The sequence below is a fragment of the Phoca vitulina genome, unplaced genomic scaffold (genome assembly GCF_004348235.1).
Source record: "Phoca vitulina isolate PV1807 unplaced genomic scaffold, GSC_HSeal_1.0 scaffold1, whole genome shotgun sequence".
Lineage (NCBI taxonomy): Eukaryota > Metazoa > Chordata > Mammalia > Carnivora > Phocidae > Phoca > Phoca vitulina.
In genome coordinates this window covers 62,141,328-62,163,594 of record NW_022589704.1, presented here as the reverse complement: position 1 = coordinate 62,163,594, position 22,267 = coordinate 62,141,328, and the positions used below count along the sequence as shown (strand labels likewise).

The 22,267-nt window shown below is 39.5% G+C and overlaps 1 protein-coding gene across 1 annotated transcript in view; it reads right to left on the bottom strand.

Annotated features, from left to right (window-relative positions):
• The window catches only part of ABCB11 (ATP binding cassette subfamily B member 11), a 77,921-nt gene that overhangs the window by 25,835 nt on the left and 29,819 nt on the right, over positions 1 to 22,267 (bottom strand). The window contains exons 10-17 of the mRNA XM_032408661.1: positions 19,690 to 19,803; positions 17,134 to 17,244; positions 14,697 to 14,822; positions 13,079 to 13,282; positions 10,943 to 11,113; positions 10,243 to 10,444; positions 9,105 to 9,180; positions 4,445 to 4,547 (exon numbers count right to left, since the gene is read on the bottom strand). Coding sequence (XP_032264552.1) covers positions 4,445 to 4,547; positions 9,105 to 9,180; positions 10,243 to 10,444; positions 10,943 to 11,113; positions 13,079 to 13,282; positions 14,697 to 14,822; positions 17,134 to 17,244; positions 19,690 to 19,803 — 1,107 coding nt within the window. The remainder of the gene's footprint in view (positions 1 to 4,444; positions 4,548 to 9,104; positions 9,181 to 10,242; positions 10,445 to 10,942; positions 11,114 to 13,078; positions 13,283 to 14,696; positions 14,823 to 17,133; positions 17,245 to 19,689; positions 19,804 to 22,267) is intronic.

Here is a 22,267-nt window from a genome sequence, read left to right as displayed (position 1 = left end):
GTCAGCTGTGCTGTACCATCCGAGCACATTAAACTCCGACATTTCCCAGAACCACTGCCCTACGAAACAGCCCACTCACAGCCTGACATGACAGAAATTTCCCTGACCTTCTGATTCTTGGAGGTATCCCTAGCCTTAAGCAATAATACCTGAGACATGTAAAAATAATATGAAGTGATTTTTTCCAGTAGATATCATTCCAAGATAAACTAACAAGAGGCAAAATTTAATTGATTTGAATAATTGTCTTTTGTCCCCTTTCACTAGAGTTAGACTTCAAGGGAAACTGTCCCCTGATCCACCCCCAAAAAGATGCACCATCAAGCCTGAATGATGCAAAAACTAGAAAATCTGTCCCTGAGTAATTGACTTCTGATTGACTTATATTCTATAGCTAAAAAAAAAAAAAAAAAAGTAGGAGAGTTTTAAAAAAAGAATAGTAGAAGAATAGAAGAAAACAAAATATAAAGCCATGATGTATAGATTTTTTTCCTTTGATCTTTGCAAAGCTAAAGACAAATTCAGTCATCACAAAAAAGCTAAAGATGATTTTATTCATGTTCCCTGTATTTGTGGCAAACCAGTAACTCACAGAGAGGGGTGAAATTATAAAAGTTGATATGTTCCCTTTATTGTAGCAAGGTCAAGTTGCACCATGCATATGTGTTTATCACATGCAAAGAAGTATCCTGCTAGCAACTCCAGGGCAGGGAGAGGGATGGTGGCTCTTGTTCATCTTTGCATCCATAACACAATCCCTGGCCCACAACAGATGTACGATCAACATTTATTGGATGAAAGAATGAATGAAACTCTTATGCCCATGGTGCATACATGCAACGAAACATTTATTTTAAAAAAATACGGAGCTGCCCTACTATGCAGATGGCTCACTAGTAGACACTGGGCTTTTCCCAGTTTCCTTCCTTCCATCTCCTCCTATAGGTCAAGTGAAAACATAACTTCTTACTTAAATCTTATGTTCTGCTTTCCATACTTTGTTACACTGGTTTCTGTGTGCCAACCCATAGGGATCTCCTGCCTCAATAATGACTTTAAGATTTGATGATAAGAAATGGTAACTATGACAAAGGAGCAGAGGTTCTCCAAATGGACATATACTGAGAGTCATTTGTAAGAGTCCTGTCTCTGTCCTCTTAAGCAATCCTTAGACCTTATCTTCTAAACTGGCCATGATGAAGTGATGGGTTTCAAACCTTTGAACTTGACTTGAACTCCCAGAGATTCTACTTTGTTCGTTTCCCTGAGAGACATGTCTCAATATCAGAGACTGGCACCTCTGGCCTGTAGGTTTCCCCTAATCCTCCACTTAATTTTATCAGCATTACAGCTAAGATTTCACTCACTTCTGGGAGCCCAAAGCACAACTTGGAGGGTGGGAAGAAACAGGCTGCAGTCTTAGCTCTGTTACAGCTAACTAGGAGACCCTGGTCCCACGTAACCCCACTTAGCATCTGGAAATACAAGCCTCTCATGCAAACATCTCTTCTAAATGCCCAGAGTCAAAACTCTTAAGAGACCACAAGGTGGAGATAATTCCTTTGTGTAAGTAAACCTTTTGCATGGCAACATAAGATAGAACACTTCCCAATTAACAGATTAAGGTTAGAACTCCTCCATAAAATGAGAAAAAGAAAGGAATTTTGCCAGTGTTGGGCTTGTGGAATTCAGTTAACTTTTAAAATGCTTTAGAATCTACTTGAGATTAGAATATCCTACATATTTAAAGTACTTGAAAATATTACTTGGGATTAGAAATTCCATAAATTAAATGGTATCAACCCTGATTCCATTGTTTCTTTTTAAAAAATTAGTTGGGGCACTTGGGTGGCTCAGTCGGTTAAGCGTCCAACTCTTGATTTCAGCTCAGGTCATGATCTCAGGGTCCTGGGATCAAGCCCCGCATGGGTCTCTGCACTCAGCGTGCAGTCTGCTCGAGGATTCTCTCTCCCTCTCCTGCAGCCCCTCTCCCCTCAAATAAATAAATAAAATCATTTTTAAAAATTTTTAAATAAAAAATTTGTTAATTTAAATCTAAAAAACTCTAATATTGTTACCATACAAATGAGCAGTAATAATATAAGTTTAAGACCTTATTTTCTTGGAGCTTTAGCAAGATCCCTTTCTCCCCCCTTCTTCCTCTTTCTCTCTTAACTGGAGAGAGAATATGAAGTGACATCTTTTAAACATTACATTGGTTTACATTCAATTTTGTTTAATTATTCCATTCTAATTTACAAGACTGGTAAGTAGACTATTACATGGAGCATTTTTATTTCTCTAAAACTGGTGTGTATATTTGATTTAGGTTTCATCTTATTTAAATGGTTCCCTTCTGGGTTTCCTCCGCATCATGGGAACCCTGTGGGAATCTGATCTCTGCCGCTGTGCTGGGCCACCTGCCAGGTTCAACAGCAACAACAGGATCAGATTTTCTTCTCCTTCCTTCCTTCCTGCCTTCTTTCCTTCCTTCCTTCCTTCCTTCCTTCTTTCCTTCCTTCCTTCCTTCCTTCCTTCCTTCCTTCCTTCCTTCCTTCCTCCTTCCTCCCTCCCTCCCTCCCTTCCTCCCTTCCTCTCTTCCTTTCTTTCCCTCCCCTCCTCCCTCCCACCTTCCTTCCTTCTTGCCTTCCCTCCTTCCTTCCTTTCTCTTGCTTTTCTTGTCAAATAGTTACAGAAACTAGAAAAAAAAATAATGCAAAAGTCAAATATGATTGGTACTCTTACATTTGAAATCTCAGTGTAGTGTTTGGTTCTTTGTCAGTGAAGCTTTACTAGTCTCCTTATATAAGGCATTTTGTCCCTATTAGCGGCAGCACCATGGACATGAATGAAATACCTATCTCTAGATCTAGAAGAAGATGTGACTCCTTAATGGCAAGATGCAGTGAGCAATCATGCTTGCTAAATATGTTTCTTCTCTCTGCTGCTCCTGAGAAAAAGTGTTTCTCTATGAAATTTATTTAAACCAACTCTATTGAGACATCTATTTATTCATTCTTAATATGCTAGAACAAAGAGAGCCTTAATAATCCTTCTGTCACAGTTATAAGATCGTAAGGAAGACTGTACTTTATTCCACATTTGTCAGTGTGAACAAAGGTTTATAATTATTTCCAAAACAGATTCTCATTTAACATTTTTTAAAGACAGTTTGAAACGACATCATGCATAATGGATGTGCTTGTAATTGAAATATTCTCTGACTTACTTGCTTTGATAAATCTTGTGTCCCAAACCACAAGATTTATCAAAGCTTATTTAATTGTAGAAATTCAATTTTTCATCCTAGTTTTAAAATCCCCTGATATCCTAATAGGTACAGGGCACTGGCCTAAGGGCCTAAGGTGATACAAACATAAATAATATATAGTCACTAACTTTAAGAAGCTTGTAATTTAGTAAGGGAATAAGACAACATGACCCCAAATGAGGCTCAATAAGAAAACTGTCATGAAAAGGTTCAAATAAAGAGTAGTGGGGGATTGAAAGTGAGACTCTCAGGATGAAGAATAAAGTGCAGGCATTAGGAAAGGCTTTGAGGAGGGAGATGACGGGTACCTGCTGTGAAAGTAAGATGCCCACGACAGCTTTGAGGACCTGCATCCTTAGGAAGAAATATTGTTGTATCTGTTGATTCTTCTCCTATTTCTTTCATTTTTGTGTTGTTTTGGATTATATTAACATTAATAGTGTTAGTTTTAGATGTATCCTTAAAAAATTATGGTAAAACTATGTGAGGTAAACAATTGTCCATAAAACCTGTTCATTCAAAAATCATGATAACTGGGGTGCCTGGGTGGCTCAGATGGTTAAGCATCTGCCTTCGGCTCAGGTCATGATCCCAGGGTCCTGGGATCGAGTCCCGCATCGGGCTCCCTGCTCAGTGGGGAGCCTGCTTCTCCCTCTGCCTCTCTCTCTGTCTCTGTCTCTTATGAATAAATAAATAAAATCTTAAAAAAAAATCATCATAACTTCTGTAAGGGCTAACGTTCTCAAATACCTTTGCTGAATAAACACTTTTGCCAAAGTAGTTATAATTTAAGGAGGAGATTTAAAAATTTGAGAAAAATTATTTTCAAGTATTCTTAAAAACTTTTAAAATTATACATACATGATCAAATAATCTAAGCACGTGTAATTTGCCCGTGTCTATTTCAATGGTTCATCTAAAAACTACTGAATAAATGTTATAGTCCAGTTTTAGTTACCAGATGTTCTTAAAGTAATTAATTACTCTGCATTTCTTTTAATATATTGTATAGAATTTAGAGTTTTCATCAGGTCCTCATGGGTTCTCCCATTTAATCTGACTTAGTGAACATTACTGGATATATGCCTTGAAAACTCATATTCTCAGGTTTAAAGGTCATGCAATAGTCCCCAAAAGACTGCCTCCAATCCCCAAGAGCAACTGGTGCCTGACCTTTCTGTCTTCTTCATAAGTAGACTTATGATCTACAACAGCTAATGGAGGTTCATGTACCAAGTAAGAAAGCTGAGACTTGGAGTGTTCCCGGATTGAAGCTCTGCAAATAAACAGAAACATGAAAGAGTCTGTAGATTATGGGCAGGTTGGAACAGGATTTAACTGTTGTTCAAGCTTACATCACATGTATCAAATAAACAGAAATGTTTGATAGGTCACATCACAACCAGGTAAGGGAGCTTCCTGGTTAGGTTTCACAGAACTATTCCTATGGCGTAGCTATTTAAATTGGATCCTCTGAGTCCCAGGCTAGACTCTGACTCAGACTGTGCTCAAGGAGGGAGGGAGAGAAGGAGAGGAAAGCTGTCCTACCAGTCTACCAACAAAAGGTCCAAGGTTCAAATCCATTCCAAATCCACACGGTCTGCTAATTGTTACCATGGCAACGGCCCAGCGCCTTTACCTTCCTTTTGGTTGTACGTTGTAGTTTTGATAGCTCTTTCTCTCTATAGTTACACCTGATGTTTACTTTAGTGTAAGGCCACCTGGATACAAATGAGCTAGTAGGAGGAAAATAGGGCCCCTACTGAGATTTTCTTTCTTCTTTTTTTTAGAAGATTTTGTTTATTTATTTGACAGAGAGAGAGAGAGAAAGAGAGAGAGAGCACAAGCAGGGGGAGCAGCAGAGGAAGAGGGAGAAGCAGGTTCTCTACTGAGCAGGGAGCCCGATGCGGGGCTTGATCCCAGAACCCCGGGATCATGACCTGAGTCAAAGGCAGATGCTTAACTGACTGAGCCACCCAGTCGCCCCCCCGAGTGAGATTTTCTTTAGGCTATGTACTGCCCCTAGAAATACATTTAATTAACAAATATCTTATTGAAATAAAATTTATTTGATTTGTTTATTCATTTAACAGAAGCGTATTGGGCATCTATGACATGCAGGCCAATGCCAGGTGTGGGGATTACAGAGACTGGTCAAACACAGACTTCACCCTCAAGGAGTTTTAAATCTTACAGAAGAGCAAAACATGTACTCAACCCTAACCCTGTAAGGAAGAAATATGCTAAGTGCTATAAAGCAGGTTTGAATAGAAAGTATGAAAATTTAAAGGAAAAAGAAATGTATGGCAGGTGTTCCCATGAAAGGCGTCATGGAAGAGGTGGCTACGGTAGGACTTGGATATTTGTAGGAAGAGCATTTCCGATGGAGAGGATAATATAAACCGAAGCATGGAGAGGATAATATAAACCGAAGCATGGAGACAGGAGAGAACAGGGTTCCTTAGTACATATACTTAGTGCAGCACAGATATAAGAAATTGGTTCAGGTGGTTTTGTCTTCTTCCTGAGATTTCTGAGAAGGAGACTCCTACTCTCCTCTACGTTAAACTTGAAAGTAGGCAGCACTAGGAGTTGCTGGCAATTATGTCAAGACCCTCAAGGAAAGAAGCCTCCTGAAAAATGAAGCAAAAAAGAAGGGGGGGCGGGAAGCACCTGATTAAAGCCCAGCTTTGCCTGGAGTTAAGGCATCCTTGGACTACTTAGTCAGGTAAACTGATCCTCTCCCTGGTTGAGTTAAGTTTCCAGTCATTTGCAAAAGCGATAGAGGCAATGCTGAAGACGAGAGGAGGGCATTACATTATCAAAGCACCTAATGTGCAGTAAAAAGGTGTAAAGTGAGAGACATAGAGCCAAGGATCTAGACGGAACCATCCACAAGTCCCTCTCCCTCATTTGTATCCAGGTGAAGACAAAGGTCACGTGCTGCTTGTCGATTACGCGTGCTCATCTGGCCTTCTTGCGGAGGCACTACCACATCCCTTCATTCCTCTGCTTTGTTCCCACGTCCTGTTAGTGGCACTGTCACCCTCTTAGTCACCCAGGTTCAACAGGTGCATGTAGCTCCAGTCCTTCCTCTTCCTTGCTCTTGCACATTCACACTCTTGCCAAATCTCATGATGATCAGGCCTGAAACCACTCCTCACCCCACCTCCCTGCTATCAAACTGCGGGCTGGGGCACCCCAACTCCCTCCCGCCCGGCTCGAGACTCTCCAGCAATAGAGTCGCTTCTTTGGGTTAGTTAACTGAGGTCAAGAAGTCTTCTTCAGAACGCATGAGGAAGAGGCATGTGTCAGCTGGACAGAGCAGAGTACATGGTAGGGCTGAGACGTAAGGTCATGGGCCTAGAGAGACTCCTAGAGCATTGGAAGCCATGGTAGAGTATGAGGAAAAGGAAATATGGTTGACTTCCTCCCAGTTTTGAGCATGGCAAAACATATATCCTTGTCCCTTCTGATTTCTACTACCTGAATCTTTCACAGACCATTCTACCTGTCTAGCATAGGCTGTCCCACTGAAACCCTGGGCCCACCTGGCAGCTCCCTCTGGTCCACCATAAGCACCAGAGTTAGAATTCTATCACACACCTTTTTAGAAACCGACAACATGGGGCACCTGGGTGGCTCAGTCGGTTAGGAGTCTGCCTTCGGCTCAGGTCATGATCCCAGGGTCCTGGGATTGAGCCCCACATTGGGCTCCCTGCTCCCTGCTCCCTGCTCAGCGGAGAGCCTGCTTCTTCCTCTCCCTCTGCTGTTCCCCCTCCTTGTGCTCTCGCTCTCTGTGTCAAATAAATAAGTAAAATCTTCAAAAAAAAAAAAAAAAAAGAAAGAAAGAAACTGACAACATAGGCCAGTCCCTTTCTCAGAAGCTGTGTACCACTTCTCTCTGCAAATAAAAACAGCTAATTTGGGGACTAAACAACTCTCCCACTTTCTCTCTCTCTCTCAACACTATTATTCAGGAAATTAGTTCCTGTTATGCATTAAATTGTTCTTGAACCTAAAATATATTACTAAAGAGAGACTGAGCTGTCAGAAACGCCAAAGCCAAGGAAATAAGATATAAATTAACATTTAATTTAGTCATCTTTTAGCAAAAAAATCTGTCAGCATACACAATGAGATATTTTTAACAGACCTTCTTACTTAAACTTATAAATCTTTCTCTGCAGGAGGTTAATAACTACTTTCTGGGTATAGACTATATTTCTGGATTTCTCATCCTAGTCACCAAAATGTAGAATTTGTGAGAATTAATAGCCAAATAGGAAATGTTTATATTAAAAATGATTATTTGGTCCTAATAATAAACTGTAACTAAACTACTTAGAACAAGTAGAATTTTGTTCATCTGAAAAGTTAAGAAAATATTTATTTTCTTGTTGACATGATGATGAAGTATATCACTTCCTTTTTGCAACCTTTAGCCCAGTAATCAAAAGAGGTGCCTAGCCATTTTCTGTGTTTAAGAAGGTAGTCAGTAGCTTCAGGTTGTGATTCTAATGACCCTTATAATTTTTTTCCTCCAATCAGAGAAGCATGGTTAAACATAATGCCTAATATCTATAAAAATCACCTAATAATTTTGGCAATTTTTTTAGCTTTTACTTTACAGAGTAACTTGAAGTTATTGCTTTATTATTTTCCAAATTCAATAAATTTAATAAAACCAGCATTTCTTGAAATTTTTATGAATAGACTTATTCTCAAAAGGAAAAATAAAAACTCTAAGCATAAGCTCAGTGAACTATTCTTTTTTTTCTTTTTGAGAATAGTTGATATACAATGTTACATTAGTTTCAGGTGTGCAACATAGTGATTCAACAACTCTATACATTGTTCTTTGAATATTAAAGATAAATCTGTGTTTGAATTACTTGGAGTTGTTACCTAAATGTTTTATTTTAAGCCTCTTTAAACCAGTTTTCAATAAGCAATATACTACCTTGAAAAAGCAAGTCTTATAACCGAGCCTTTGCCCAGAGTACAGCCTTGAATTAAATATCCTAGAAATGGTAAAGGCAACAGTAAGGAAATCTGCTGTCACCATTGTTTATGAACAGCCTCCTAACTTAGGGAAAAAAATCTTAAGTAGTATCTTCATGAAGAGAGACAGATACTCTTGGGCAGAATTCTTCTTAACATGCAGACTTTTAACATTAAAGGAACTATTTTACTGAAATTCTTAAGTCAGGATGAAAGACTAAAATTTACAGTCTTGTTAATAGCATATTCCAAAAATATGTTTGAAAGTCAATACCCCTATATTCATCCACAAAAAAAAAATAAATAGCTGGGGTTCACGGAAAATCTTTTCAAATACTAAAAAAATACACTTCTTTTTTCATCTAGTTAAGGAATGATTTGAATTCAGATGAGTCACTCTGGAAGCAGGAATATTTGTAATTCAACTGCAGCTCAGCAAGTGAAAGAATGGACCTAAAGCCATGAACTTCACCTCCATGTAAAACAATGCTTTATACCATGGTTAGATCTAGGGGACAAGACCAAACAGATTTTTTAAATACCCTTTCTAAGCTCAATTAACAACATTTTAATTACAAAGCATCTCTATCATGACCCTACCCACAATAAGATAAGAAGCCAAAGTTAAACAAAAAAAATCCCCATGAACTGACCAGAAAATGTCAATATAGCAACCAAGGATTCATTTGCATGTTCATATTACATGAAACCTGGGGCTATGCTCAAGGCTATCCTGGTTTTACCTGAGATATTGCCTGAGGATCATAGGTGCAGAGGGCTCCTAAGAATATTTTAAAACCTTAAAATCTGCCCCATGGCTTCAGCTTACCTTAAACTAGCCTGGTAGCTCCCTCTGCAAAAGGTCTGTTTGCTGTCAAGTGAGGCCCGGTCAGTTTTATCTTCTCCTATTCAACACAACATGAACGATTCCTTAGTGTATACAATAAGGAGAACCATATCAAAAGAAAACTTCTTACTATGCTTGCCTAGCCTATCATTACTATGTCTGATGCTAAAACATTCTATTAACTTCATTGTGGCAAATAAAACTTAACACTTATCCAGCACATTCTAACAACAACAACAACAAAAATGTCAAGATACTCAGCAGGGGGTGCCTGGCTGGCTCAGTCCAAAGAGCATGCAACTCCTGGACATGGGGTCGTGAGTTCCAGCCCCACCTTGGGCATAGAGATTACGTAAATAAATAAATAAATAAATAAATAAATAAACTTAAAAAAATACTCAGCAGGATTGAATTTTTTGAGCTGTGTGATACCCCCTGTGTTATCTCCAACAAATAGATATCTGATAGAATGAATCATAAAAAACTGAAGGGAAACCCACTAGAGGTCATTTCTATGGTAGATTCACCAAATTAAAAAAATATATATCTTTTCAGAAGAAATCACATGTGTTAAATATAGACAGTAGTTTTACCCAATGGAGTTCACAAATCGAGATGTGGTATGGTAGAGAAAGTTTGAAGTGGTGGTTGGTTAATGTAGGTTGGGATAAGTTACCAAATCTGAAAATTCAAACTAAAAAAAAAAAAAAAGGATGCACTAGGGCCTGATGTATCTGTTTGCTATTTGCTTTAGTGAAAATAAGCATTACAGTGTTTAGTCACTGATTAATTTACTCAATCAGCAAGAATAGAGGTCCTACTGGGTGCTGGACACTCTAGGAAGGCTTTCCTATTTGCAAAGTGGGGAGGGGGGAACAAGGGGGTTGGCATTAAAATCATCTTCCCCACAAAACCTGGGTTTTAGCTCTCTGATTTGATCAAGTAACTGAACCTCCTGAGATTTTGTTCTTTCTCTTATCATCTATATAATGCTTCCAAGGGCTTTTGGGGGAACAAATAAGACAGTGTTTATTAAAATGTATAGAAATCCACGAAACTATGAGGGCTAACAAACATAATGCTTTATAGAATGTACAAGTGTAATGGAAAAGACACTTGCCCTTCATGCCTTCTATGTTAGCAGCCTGATCGCCTTGACTCTGCAAAGTCACTAGAGTGAAGTAGACTCCTTTCCGTTCCAACAGTTCCTCATGGGTGCCTCTTTCCACTGCTGTACCATGTTCAAAACCAATAATGACATCTGCAGCTCTGACTGTGGACAGGCGATGAGCAACCGAAATGATCGTATGTCCCTGCTGAATCTGTAAGAATGTACGGTGCACTGTTAACCAAACAGTAAGACAGAGCTGACATTGACATTTGGATGGTCTCAGAATCCACAAGTAATCAGAGCCTGGGTCCTTGGGAAAATCCTCAAATAGGCGCTCTGCAGATATTAGAAAAGGCCAGCGCACTTTATCAAGGTCATGAACACCCCACACGCTGGTCCAGTTGCTGCTATTAATCAACAGCTAAAATCAAAATGGAAATTCTTGAAATCACATATTATAAGGTAGATTTAATAAGATTGAAAATTTTGCATTTGTAGCTTTTGGAAGCAAGCCATACTGACTTCTATTCAACTGTGAGGAACAGTCTAGTCAGTATTTTCTAAACAGTCAGACTGGAGACACTGACCCATGTAGTCCTTCTCTTTCCCTCCCCCTCTCCATCCTTCCATTCTCCCTCTCCCTCCTCTCTCAGTGAGCTGCCTTTCCTACAGCACGGTCTTGTAAAATGAACTCAGACTTTCAACAGACCTTACTCAGTGCCTCTTGTACCATGGCTTCACTCTCATTGTCCAGTGCCGAGGTGGCCATGTCCAAAAGCAGGATCTTGGGGTTTCGGACAAGGGCTCTGGCTATGGCTACTCTTTGTTTCTGGCCACCACTCATCTGGCCTCCTCCTTCTCCAACAAGAGTGTCAAATTGCTAGGAAGAAGGTGACACCGGTAATGAAGACGAACAACTTGATGGCTCCTGGCAGTGATCATTACAAGATCCTTTCTAGCTCCCTTCTCAAGCATGAATTTTCACAGGCCCAACTTTCACTGAAAGGAATACCCTTTCCTGAAACAGGTTACTGTCTGATCAATATTTGTGTGTAAGATAAAGAAACTGATTTATTCTTGGGGCGCTTGAGTGGCTCAGTCAGTTAAGCGTCTGCCTTTGGCTCAGGTCAGGATCCCAGGGTCCTGGGATGGAGCCCCACATCGAGCTCCCTGCTCAGCTGGGAGCCTGCTTCTCCCTCTCCCTCTGCCACTCCCCCTGCTTGTGTTCTCTCTCTCTCTGCCAAATAAACAAATAAAATCTTTGAAAGAAAAAAAAAGAAACTAATTTATTCTTTCATTCCCAGGTTCACTGGGCTGTATAAATGTTTCTCTCTAGCTCAACTTCAAATAAAATGTTTTCACGAAAGTAGGGGCACCTGGGTGGCTCAGCTGGTTAAGCATCCGACTCTTGATCTCAGCTCAGGTCTTGATCTCAGAGTCCTGAGTTCAAGCTCTGTGTTGGGCACCACACTGGGTGTGGAGCTTACTTAAAAAAAAAAAAAATGTTTCCACCAAAGTAAAAGTTGATCAGGGTCCTGAAAACCCATTTTAAAGGGTTAAAGCACCTATCAAATTCTTCCCTCTTTTCTCTAGCTAAGCAACACAGAAAAACACAATATTAAATCTGTCTCTATATTACAAATGAAAGATCAAACTAGCTGTACAATCATTACCATTGACAGCAAAAAGTTACTGAGTATCTTTCATGTTTAGCATTATATTGGAATCTCACAATGATGTCAGGCTCTTGTCTTGTTTATTATTAGCCAACATGAGTTGAGCATTTACCATGTATAAAGCATGAAGTTGAGCTCTTTACACATATCACCTCATTAGTCCTCCCAGATGCCCCATGAGGCAGGTACTGCTGTTCTCCTCAATCAGTGGGTAAGGAAATGCTGGGGTGTAAGGGGCTAAAGTAACTTGCCCAAGTTTATAGAGCTTGCAAATGGAGAAGCTGGGATTTTCATGGAGGCAGTCTGATTGCAAAGCTTTATACTCTTTACCACTGGACTATATCATACCCACAGCTGCAATCCTATTCACACAGGTAATCTAGAAGGCTGAATAGGAAATGATCTAGAGCACAGACGCTGGAGCCAGACCACCTGAGTGTGAACCTTGACTCTCCTGCCTTGAGCAAGTTATCTGACCTCTTGGAACCTTAGTTCTCTCTTCACAGATGGAAATAATAATAGTAGCTGCCAACAGGATGGTCGTGAGAGTTAAATGAGATGTAAAGTGCTTAGAACAGTGTCTGGTAGGTAGTAAGCACTATACATATGTTAACTGGTAATAACAGCTCTTCTTTGACTTAGCAGACCATTTGACTTAGCAGCCACAAAATACGTATAAGTGTAATAATATGGAGTTGGTTTTTGTTGTCGTTGTTTAAAATGAAGATAAATGAAGAATTTTTGAATATGCGAGATACAGTACTGAGGCCACAGAATTAGCTGCCTAAGCCCAAGAAAATGAAAGAACAATGACATTGGTAGGCATCAATGAACATTGTGTAAGTCATTGCCACATAACAAATTTATCAATTGCTTAGGCAAATTCTCAACAGATGGAGTAAGAAGATTGTACCTCTGTCAAGGGGAGCTTTTAAAAGAAAGTTCCCCTGTTTGTAGATTTTTAATATATCAACAACAATATGCTTTCAGGCAAAGGGGAACACTCATGGTATATTTCCAGGAATGAAACCTAGCATGGCATTAAGAATTTAATGATTTGGGATTCAAATGGAAAGAAATGTATAGTATCGTGTAACTTTTTCTTTTTCCTTTTATAACTTTCTGAGTTCTGCTCCCCCTCCCACCCCGGGATGAGAGGCTAGGGGTACCTGTGGCAGGTCCATGATGAAGCTGTAGGCATTGGCTGCCTTGGCAGCTTGAACTATATCTTCCATCGTTGCATCCTCTCTGCCATAACGAATGTTCTCTGCAATGGTGGTAGAGAACAGAACGGGCTCTTGCTCCACCATCCCAATCTGAGCTCTAAGCCACTGAATGTTAAGAGAGCGAAGGTCATGGCCATCTAAAGTCACCTAGAGACCATAAGCACAACGTCACATCTCTTGGAACCCTTCAGGGTTCTGAATCAAAATGTTATGTTCTACTTGACCTATGGGGAGAAATAATAGAAACCCGCAGGATTATAACAGAAATAATTCCTCCCATAATGAGGTTGTTTATATAGGAGTGATGATATATAGTTGAAATCAAGTCTAGCTGTAGAACAATTCGTTGTAAAAACACAAATGATGTAAAGGTCATTTAATGTAATATGATTGGCCCAGGAATGGAAAAAAAAAATCTAATTCTTCAATAGAGTCAAGTCAGTTATTCACCATATTTTATATATTTTTATTATCGTTTGACTTGTGACCTAAAATGGACTTCAAAGCTACAAAGTAAAGAAGAAATGGTCCCTATCTTGTAGGTATGCTTTACAGTAACTCTTACTTTCTGGCCAGATTCATCAAATAGAACTTTGCTGTTCAAAAGTAATTGAAAATGTAAGTGGGATAAGCAAAAATCACTATTAGCAAAAAAAGTAAAAATCTTACATCAAGAGACCATGATTTCTATGTAGTCAGAGTATAGTTATGCTGGTATGTAGCAAAGAATACCTGTAGGATGAACTGTCCATAACAAAGAAACATTCCATTACGTTTGTCATGTCAGTGTAACAGTGCTCCCATGACAGGGAACACCTTGCATTGAAGCCACTTGATATATACTCAGATGATTCTATCTCAAAGCATCAAGGAGATGTTGACAAGAATGACTTTGAGAGCGTAGAAAGAGCAGAGCCTTTGACATCTCAGGGCCCTGGGTTCAAATCGGGAGCAAATCTCAACCTCTCTGACTCTGCTTCCTTTTCATAAAATGAGCATATATACCTTGGGGCTCATTTTTGAAAATAAGTAATCATCTTCATAAAGTACTTGACATATGTGATAAACAAATGGCAATGATGGATATTTATTTTCTTAGTTTCAGTCTATGTTTATAGGCAAATAAACACACAAGGAAAAAAGAGACGAAGTAGTTGGTGAAATTATATGATTTGTCTTTAAAACCTAAATTCTCAAAGCAGTCATCAATCTGTTCGTTCTAGCCATGCAACCTTTCCTATACTTAGCGTTTGGAAAACTTGAAGAGACAATAATGATTTTGTTACAATACAAAGAAGGAAATGGAAATGCGAATTCACTGACAAGGCAGCAATACCATTTTGAATGTGTGTGCACATCACTGAGCGAACGGGCTGGTCGTTCAATGAACACGACCACCGTGCAGGGAATCAGTCCAGTCAATTCAGTCAAAAACTCAGTAAGTCAACTGTGTGTGCGTCAGGACGGTCTCTGTGTACACTAGGCCTTTGTGCTTGACCAATATATCCCCATTTGCACTCTCCCATCCCCATGTATTGAGAGGCTTCTGGAAGACACCCACCATGCCTTCACTGGGGTCATAGAAACGCTGAATAAGCTGCAGGGCTGTGCTTTTCCCGGATCCACTGGATCCTACCACAGCTGTCATTTCCCCTGATTTAACAACCATGCTGAGGTTATTTAAAATCTGTAGAGAAAAGAAAAGAACAATGTTCAGATTGTCAGCAATTATACTTGTAAGTTAGGATGCTTTGTGAGGATACTCTGTACGTGTTTACTTATGCCCTCAAAGCAGTAACTACCAATATCCATCAATAACCAGAAAATCAGCAAACAGTGCCTATGATGAGGTTTTAGCATTTAGCACATTACTCATTAATAAATTGATAGTGGCACCCAAGAAAGGAAATGATGTGTGGTAACACTGTTGAAGTAAATAAACCACGCCAACTTGTAAAATTATGCTCCAGAATCCACATTTAAAACACTTCTGATAGGGACGCCTGGGTGGCTCAGTTGATTAAGTGTCTGCCTTCGGCTCAGGTCATGATCCCAGGGTCCTGGCACCCAGCCCCTTATCAGGGAGCCCGCTTCTCCCTCTGCCTGCTGCACCCCCTGCTTGTGTTCTCTCTCTCTCTCTCTGACAAATAAATAAATAAAATCTTTTAAAAAAATAAAACACTTCTGATATACTAGGATGCCTCAAGGAGACTGTTAAGGAAAGAAAGCCATTAAGTTAGAAATACAATACTAATTTACTGACCATGGATTAACAATAAATTAACTTACAAATTTTAAGCTGTCATACACTTGTATTGTGTATGAACATATTATCTGAAAAACTTTCCTTAACAAATGTTTGTGATGTGTTTATTAAGTTTAAAGCACTGTTAAAGGTAGAGACTGAATGCTGGTAGGTCTAGAAAGGGAAGAAGAGGAATCTAATTCAGAGGCATCTGTTGGATATTTTCACCAATTCAGTGGTGATTTTTATACTTATTATGTAAAGGTGGTTAGGGGTCCTCTGTGTGACAAAATCTCACATCTTTCATTTCACACTAGAGAGTTAGGCTTGCAAATATACTTTCACTTATTGTAATCTCCCCCAGGGCGGGCGAGCACAGTGTGTGCTTTTTCTCATTATAGCCCAGGACGGTGCGGCACCCAGCAGGGCTGAGTACATATAGGTGTAAGTAAGAAGATTTTATTAAAACAAACCCCACTGGTGTTGGGAATAGAAGATAAAACAGAAATGAAATAAATGTGTTTTAATTCAACTGGTATTCACGAAACAGCTATTATGAGCTCGTTCTGAACAGATTTTCTAAAGCAAGTTTTTAGCCATCCATTAAAAAATCTTAATGAGTACTACCTTGTGGTTTATCTTCCACAAGGTACTTTGACATATGTTGCGACATTTAATGTTTCAATACATATGTGATATGTAACAGTAATAGAAAATATACTTCAGCAATTTAATCAGAATATAGAGGTACCTGTGTTTTATATATATATATTTATATATCTAATGTGTGTGTGTATGTATGTGTTTACCTATGTTTTAGGTATGTAGTATCAGAATTAAGTTGCAAGGGATTTAGTTCCCATAACAGAAATATTAAGGGTGGCTAGAGGTATTCTTTTTTTTTTTTTTAAGATTTTACTTCTTTATTTGACAGAGAGAGACACAGCGAGAGAGGGAACACAAGCAGGGGGAATGGAAGAGGGAGAAGCAGGCTTCCCGCCGAGCAGGGAGCCCAATGTGGGGCTTGATCCCAGGACCCTGGCAGACACTTAACAACTGAGCCACCCAGGCGCCCCGGCTAGAGTTATTCTGTTAAAAAATTAGGAATAAATCTCATTTCAAAGTCAACCTACTCAAGGAGAGCAGATCCTAATTTTCCTATAGATTAAATTGCCTTTAAAAATGCTTGCTCTGTAGGTACAGGAAAACTGAATGTTCTTCCTCCTGTGCCCCGGGCAATCACCTAGCCCAAGACACGTGAGCACGAGGCCACAAGATTACCTTTCCTCCAAAGACTAATCTAGTGACCCTTGTGAACTTACAGATAGGAAGCGGGAAAACTACAAATGCAGCAGCTTTTCTTTGCCAGAAGTACCCTACCCACTCAGTGTTTCGCCTTCTGCCTCTGTACTTCTGGATTGTTCTGATTGCCTTGCAGTTTATTCAGCTTATGCTTACAATGACAGGCCCTGCCACTCATTGCAACAGAGGATCGCACTTAACTTGACCCAACCTGAATGGGTTGCCAGACTGTGTCCTCCTCAGGGATTTGCACATTGGTGTTACTACAAAGGAATGTGACTTGTTGCCTAAGAAATGACATGATGCCTAAGAGCACTTGTAGAGAAACGTGCTTCTGTTCCTTCTTCCTGCAAACTGTCATGCTTCAGAAAAACAAGTAACTTGTGGCCCTGGATATGAATCATCAAAGAAGAAAAATGCCGTCATTCCCAGAGAAAAGATGAACACTTACCTTCACCTCTGGTCTGGAAGGATAGTGGAAGGTCACATTATGGAATTCAATTTCACCCTTAATTCGATCTAACTTGTAACCCTCCTCTGACATGCAGTCAATGTTGGGTTTCTGGAGTAGAATATAAAAGGAATATAGCTACAACAAATACATATGCATCTATTGTCCATCCTGGTTTGAATTTACTCATAAACCAGAACAACAACCAGGTAAAACACTGCACCAAAGTTGCTTCCACATTAAATATTTATTAATAATAGTAATAATACTAACATTTACTGAGATATTAATATGAGATATATTACTAGATATGAATAGTATTAGCATAACATATTACACACATATTAATAGATAACCAAACATACACAAAGAATTAATACATAATTAATTATAATGAATATGAAATAAATGTCAGTATATAATTGATATATAACTTCACATTAATTAAATGGAATTAATTTAATTATTATTACTATTTGTTGATATATTGCTATGACATATATTATTGTATGACAATATAGTAACAATATATAACAATATTGTAATATAATATGTAGAATTGATCTATAATTATGTTAGTATATAATATATTATTATTATGTATTATTATATTATTGGGATACCATGGAAGACAATTTACAATTGTCTTTTTTCATTTATGTAATTGTCACTATAACCTAACTAGACAGGTGATATGCTCAATTGTTCACTGAGGAAGTAGAGAGCTCTCAGAGAGGTTAAGTATCTTTCCTAAAGCCACACAACTGGTCAGCCAAGCTGGGGTCCAATAGTACTCTACATCTGAATACCTATTGTAGATGATAATTAAAACTAACTGAATGTCCTTAAGTGGTATCCTCAAATACTACCAACTTTCAGTTGTTATGCTGAATTTCACTTCTGTTGTTGTTAGTAGTGAGCCTAATCTAGAATTTAACCATTCTAGTTAATGAGACAAGAATGAGGGCCATCTCCTGCCACCAGAACACTCCAGGGTCAGCTTCTTCTCCCTTCTACACTTGTGAGATAAATTCATCATCATATCTCTATCTGGGGCAATAGTGTAATCTACTCTCTTCCTCTCGGGTCTCTCGTAAAGATAATAAAGTAATTTTTAAAGGCCTTAGTTTTTTGTAATAGCTTCAAAGGCCTTTTAGACTCATCATCTTATCTGAGCATATAATAACCCTAAGAATGAGGTAGAGTTTGGATAACTCAATGTGTCTATGTGGTTTTCAACAATCTGTTTATACTGCAATATATGAAGCCCCAGGTATAGAACAGATAAAGTGATGAACAGTCTCCTCACGCAGGTTTTATGCTTCATAAATACTGAAGATTTAGGGGACCAAAGAAACACTTCTGGCTTTCCATGGCTTCCAGAGAGGAAGAACAACATCTTGCTCTCTTCCTCCTTCCATTCTCAGATTTTGACTTTCTAGCTGGACCTTCAATGCGCTTCAGTAGATTAAATCCTAGCTAGGCTACCAGAATCCTTTACAAGCTTGTAGAAGCTTTCTGTCACAGTTAAAAGATAATCTAAACCTATGAACTTGGCCTTAAAAACTTGCATTATCTGGCCCCCTTCCTCTCTCTCCAGCCTCTGTACTCTTGCTCACTCTGCTCAGACACACTGACCTTGTTTTAGGTCCTTGCATTCACCAATCCTTTTCCAACCAGAAGAGCTCTCTTCCAGGAATAGCCTCCCTGCTCTCACTTCCCATGCACCGCTCCTCCCCTAAACCTCACTTTGCATGGCTGACTCTCCCTGTGGTTCTCAGCGCAAATACTACCTCCTCAGAGATGATGTTCCCCTCACTTGAAGACTCCTCCCCTCACCCCAACCGTTACCACGCTATTTTATTTCCTTTATTGCACTGATATTATCCTAGCTTTGAATGTACTTACTTCTTTTTTCAACTTTTATTTTTCACTGAAGTAAGTTTGGTTTTAGGTGTACAACATAGTGATTCGACAATTACATTACCAAATGCTCACCAAGATACTTGTAGTTACCTTCTGTCATACAAAGTTATTACGATATCACTGGCTACGTTCTCTATGCTGTACTTTTCATCCCAGTGACTTATTTATTTTACAACTGGCAGTTTATCCCCTTCACCCCAACCCCCTAGCCCCCTCCTCTCTGGAAACCACCAGTTTGTTGTCTGTATTTATGAGTCTATTTCTATTCTTTTGTTTGTCCATTTGCTTTGCTTTTTGGATTCTCCATAAGTGAGATCGTATGGTATTTGTCTTTCTCTGTCTGACTTATTTCACTCAGCATAATACCCTCTAGATCCATAAACGTGCTTACTTCTTTATTGCCTGTTTCCCAGTATGATAGGAGAGCAAGGGTCTTATTTGTTCTATTTCACTCTTGCAGTCCCAACTCACTATGGGGTCTGGCTGATGACAGCCCCTATTAAGTATTGCTGAATTAAGGGCATTGTGATAGCCCCTCATTTTTCTTAACATTGAGGGTAAATTCCTCAGAACTTCATTTTTCTCCCCACCCCCAACCTGTTCACGGCCTTTACTTTGGCTTTCACATACCCTGTCTATTGTCTGAAAAATGCCGGTGGCCGCTGCACGCCCAGTTGCAAAGGCTTCCAGACAAGAAGATGCATTGCCAAGATTTAAAGCTCCTAATAGAATACTGAGGAAAATCTGAAATGAAAAGAGATAAACATAGTTTTCGCGTGTTCTTGTCAATTTGTAAATAGTGCCATCATTTGGGCTATCCATGTGAGCTCAGATATTTCTCAGAAATATTCTTCCATGGGAGTTTGAAAGCTAAATAGCTCTTTAGAAACACCTGGAACAGTTTTTGTTCTGCACAGTATCTCCAATTTTTCTATTGTTATGGTTTAAAAGACTACATTATATTTAAATGAACATCTATGTGTAGAACACTACATTACAAGAGTGTAGAACACGATCCTACAAAGAAGAACATATTTTGAAATGAGTATGAGGTCTAAGCAAGGCAGCATATAGACACAAAGTGAGTTAGAATAGTGATATGATAATTCAGTTTGTAATATAAACAGGCTTATATAGTCTTCTGGTTAAAGGGTAACTGAAGCAATGAAGACAGTGATCAGCTTGATTGTTGTAGAGATAGGTACAAGCAATTATCGGTTTGCTACTATATTGTTGCTACTAGTAGACTATTCCTAGGATAACTACTGCTATTACTACTACTACTACTTTTACTAATGTATATTTCTAAGTGCTTTACCTGTATTACTTCACTTAATCCATACAACAGAAGAGAAAACCAAGGTGTATGGACGTTCCCTAACTTACCCTACATTACAACATGTATTAAGTGGTAGAGCAGTATTTGAAACCCAGGCTCTCGACTGACATTCTGTTTCACAAACAGTCCCATCTGCTGCTGGTGGCATGCAGTTGGTATGGCGAGGTTCCTGGACAATGATGAGGAAGCTGTCCTTTAACTCACCAACCCAGTCATCTCATTAAGTTAGGGGAAGGCGACTTGATCATGAGCAGATGTTCCTACCAAATAGCGCTCTGTGTTTATCAGTGCCGTTTATAAAGGAAGAAGCAATGAGGCAATTTGTCACATGCCTCTAGGAGGAGCACAAGAGTCCTTTTGACCAAACAGGTGCTGGTCACATGATGCTCATGGGGGATGTTTCGTTGGCCACCATCCTTCAGGGACCGGAGTTACCTGCTGAGCTGAAGATCAGCTGCTGCCTGAATGTAGTCTTCAGGCAGTCAAATGAACCCAGTCTGTAATGGTTTCCCTGCTTTCTTTCAATCTTCTGTCTGGACCATGAGACTCCTCAGAGCCTCCCAGCTACCTCCCTTCATCTTCAGTAACCTCCATTCCACATATCATGATGATGTGCACTAGTGCCCTCTTGCCTTCTCCCTGAATTCCCCTCTCCATGTGTGGGACAAACATTCCCTTTTCATCTTTCTTGTTCCTTTTCCTGAATTACAGAAGGTAGTTCCTCCTATGGGCAGATTACTTCATCTTTCAAGCCCCAATTTCTTTATCTGTAACACAGGGGTACTGAAAGCATACACCTCATGGGACTTTTATGAGCATTAAATGAAATAATTAGTTTAAAGGTGATGAATCCAGCGTTAGCCACGTAAATAATAGTGATGTTGAAAGAAGCAAGATTCCACACTTAGGAAGTGGTACGGTGAATAGACAAAACAGTACATCTCTAAATTGGGTTAGGACCACATTTATCAGATTTCCTTCCAACTGAGCAAAGGAAGCCTTCCACATGTCCTAGATCAGGGGTCAGCAAACATTTTCTATAACACGCCAGATAGTATGTGTTTTAGGCTTTTTAAGGCCAAATGGGCTCCGAAGCAATTACACAACTCTGCCATGTACTGCAAAAGCAGCCATAGGCAATAGTGAACAGATAATTGTGGCTGTGTTCCAATAAAACTTTATTTACAAAAACAGGCATCAGGCTGGATTTGGCTGGTGGGTCATAGTTTGCTGACTCCTGCTCTAGATTCTAGGTTGAATCACTAGGGGCCTAAGCTGAGGTTTGCAGTCAAACCCTGCTCAGCCTGGCTTTGCAAATGTCTCCCTCGGGGTACTTAGGGAAAGAGTGGGTGGGACAGGACAGAGGCATATACCTAGTATCATCACAATGGCTAGCACCCATCCCAACAGACCATCATTTCCCACCCCAAACATTTTACTCTAGCCCCGTGGACAGCAGTGTGGGAGTGGGAAAGGCCAGGGAGACCACCGGGGAACAATCTATCTATGGGTGTGCTGTGCTGAGGAAAAGGCGGCTCCCTGGAAGCCAGATCCAGAGGCAGGAAAACAGTGGTTAATGAGTCAGGCCCCTGGAGGCACAGGCATGTGAGTTTCTATCCCCCTCCATGCCCCTCAACACATATTTTTCAACCTCATGGCTCCATTTCATTTTTAAGTGGTAGTACAATGACATCAATACAGAATGAAGTTTTGATATGACATGTGGTATTTGTATGAAATATGTCACTTAGTGCTTGATAACTTATACACACTGAATAATGTTACTCTCTATTCCTGCCGTTATTTTTTATTATTGAGTCCTGAAACCTGGGAAGCACAAAAGAGCAGCCTTCTGCACTCTTCAATTCC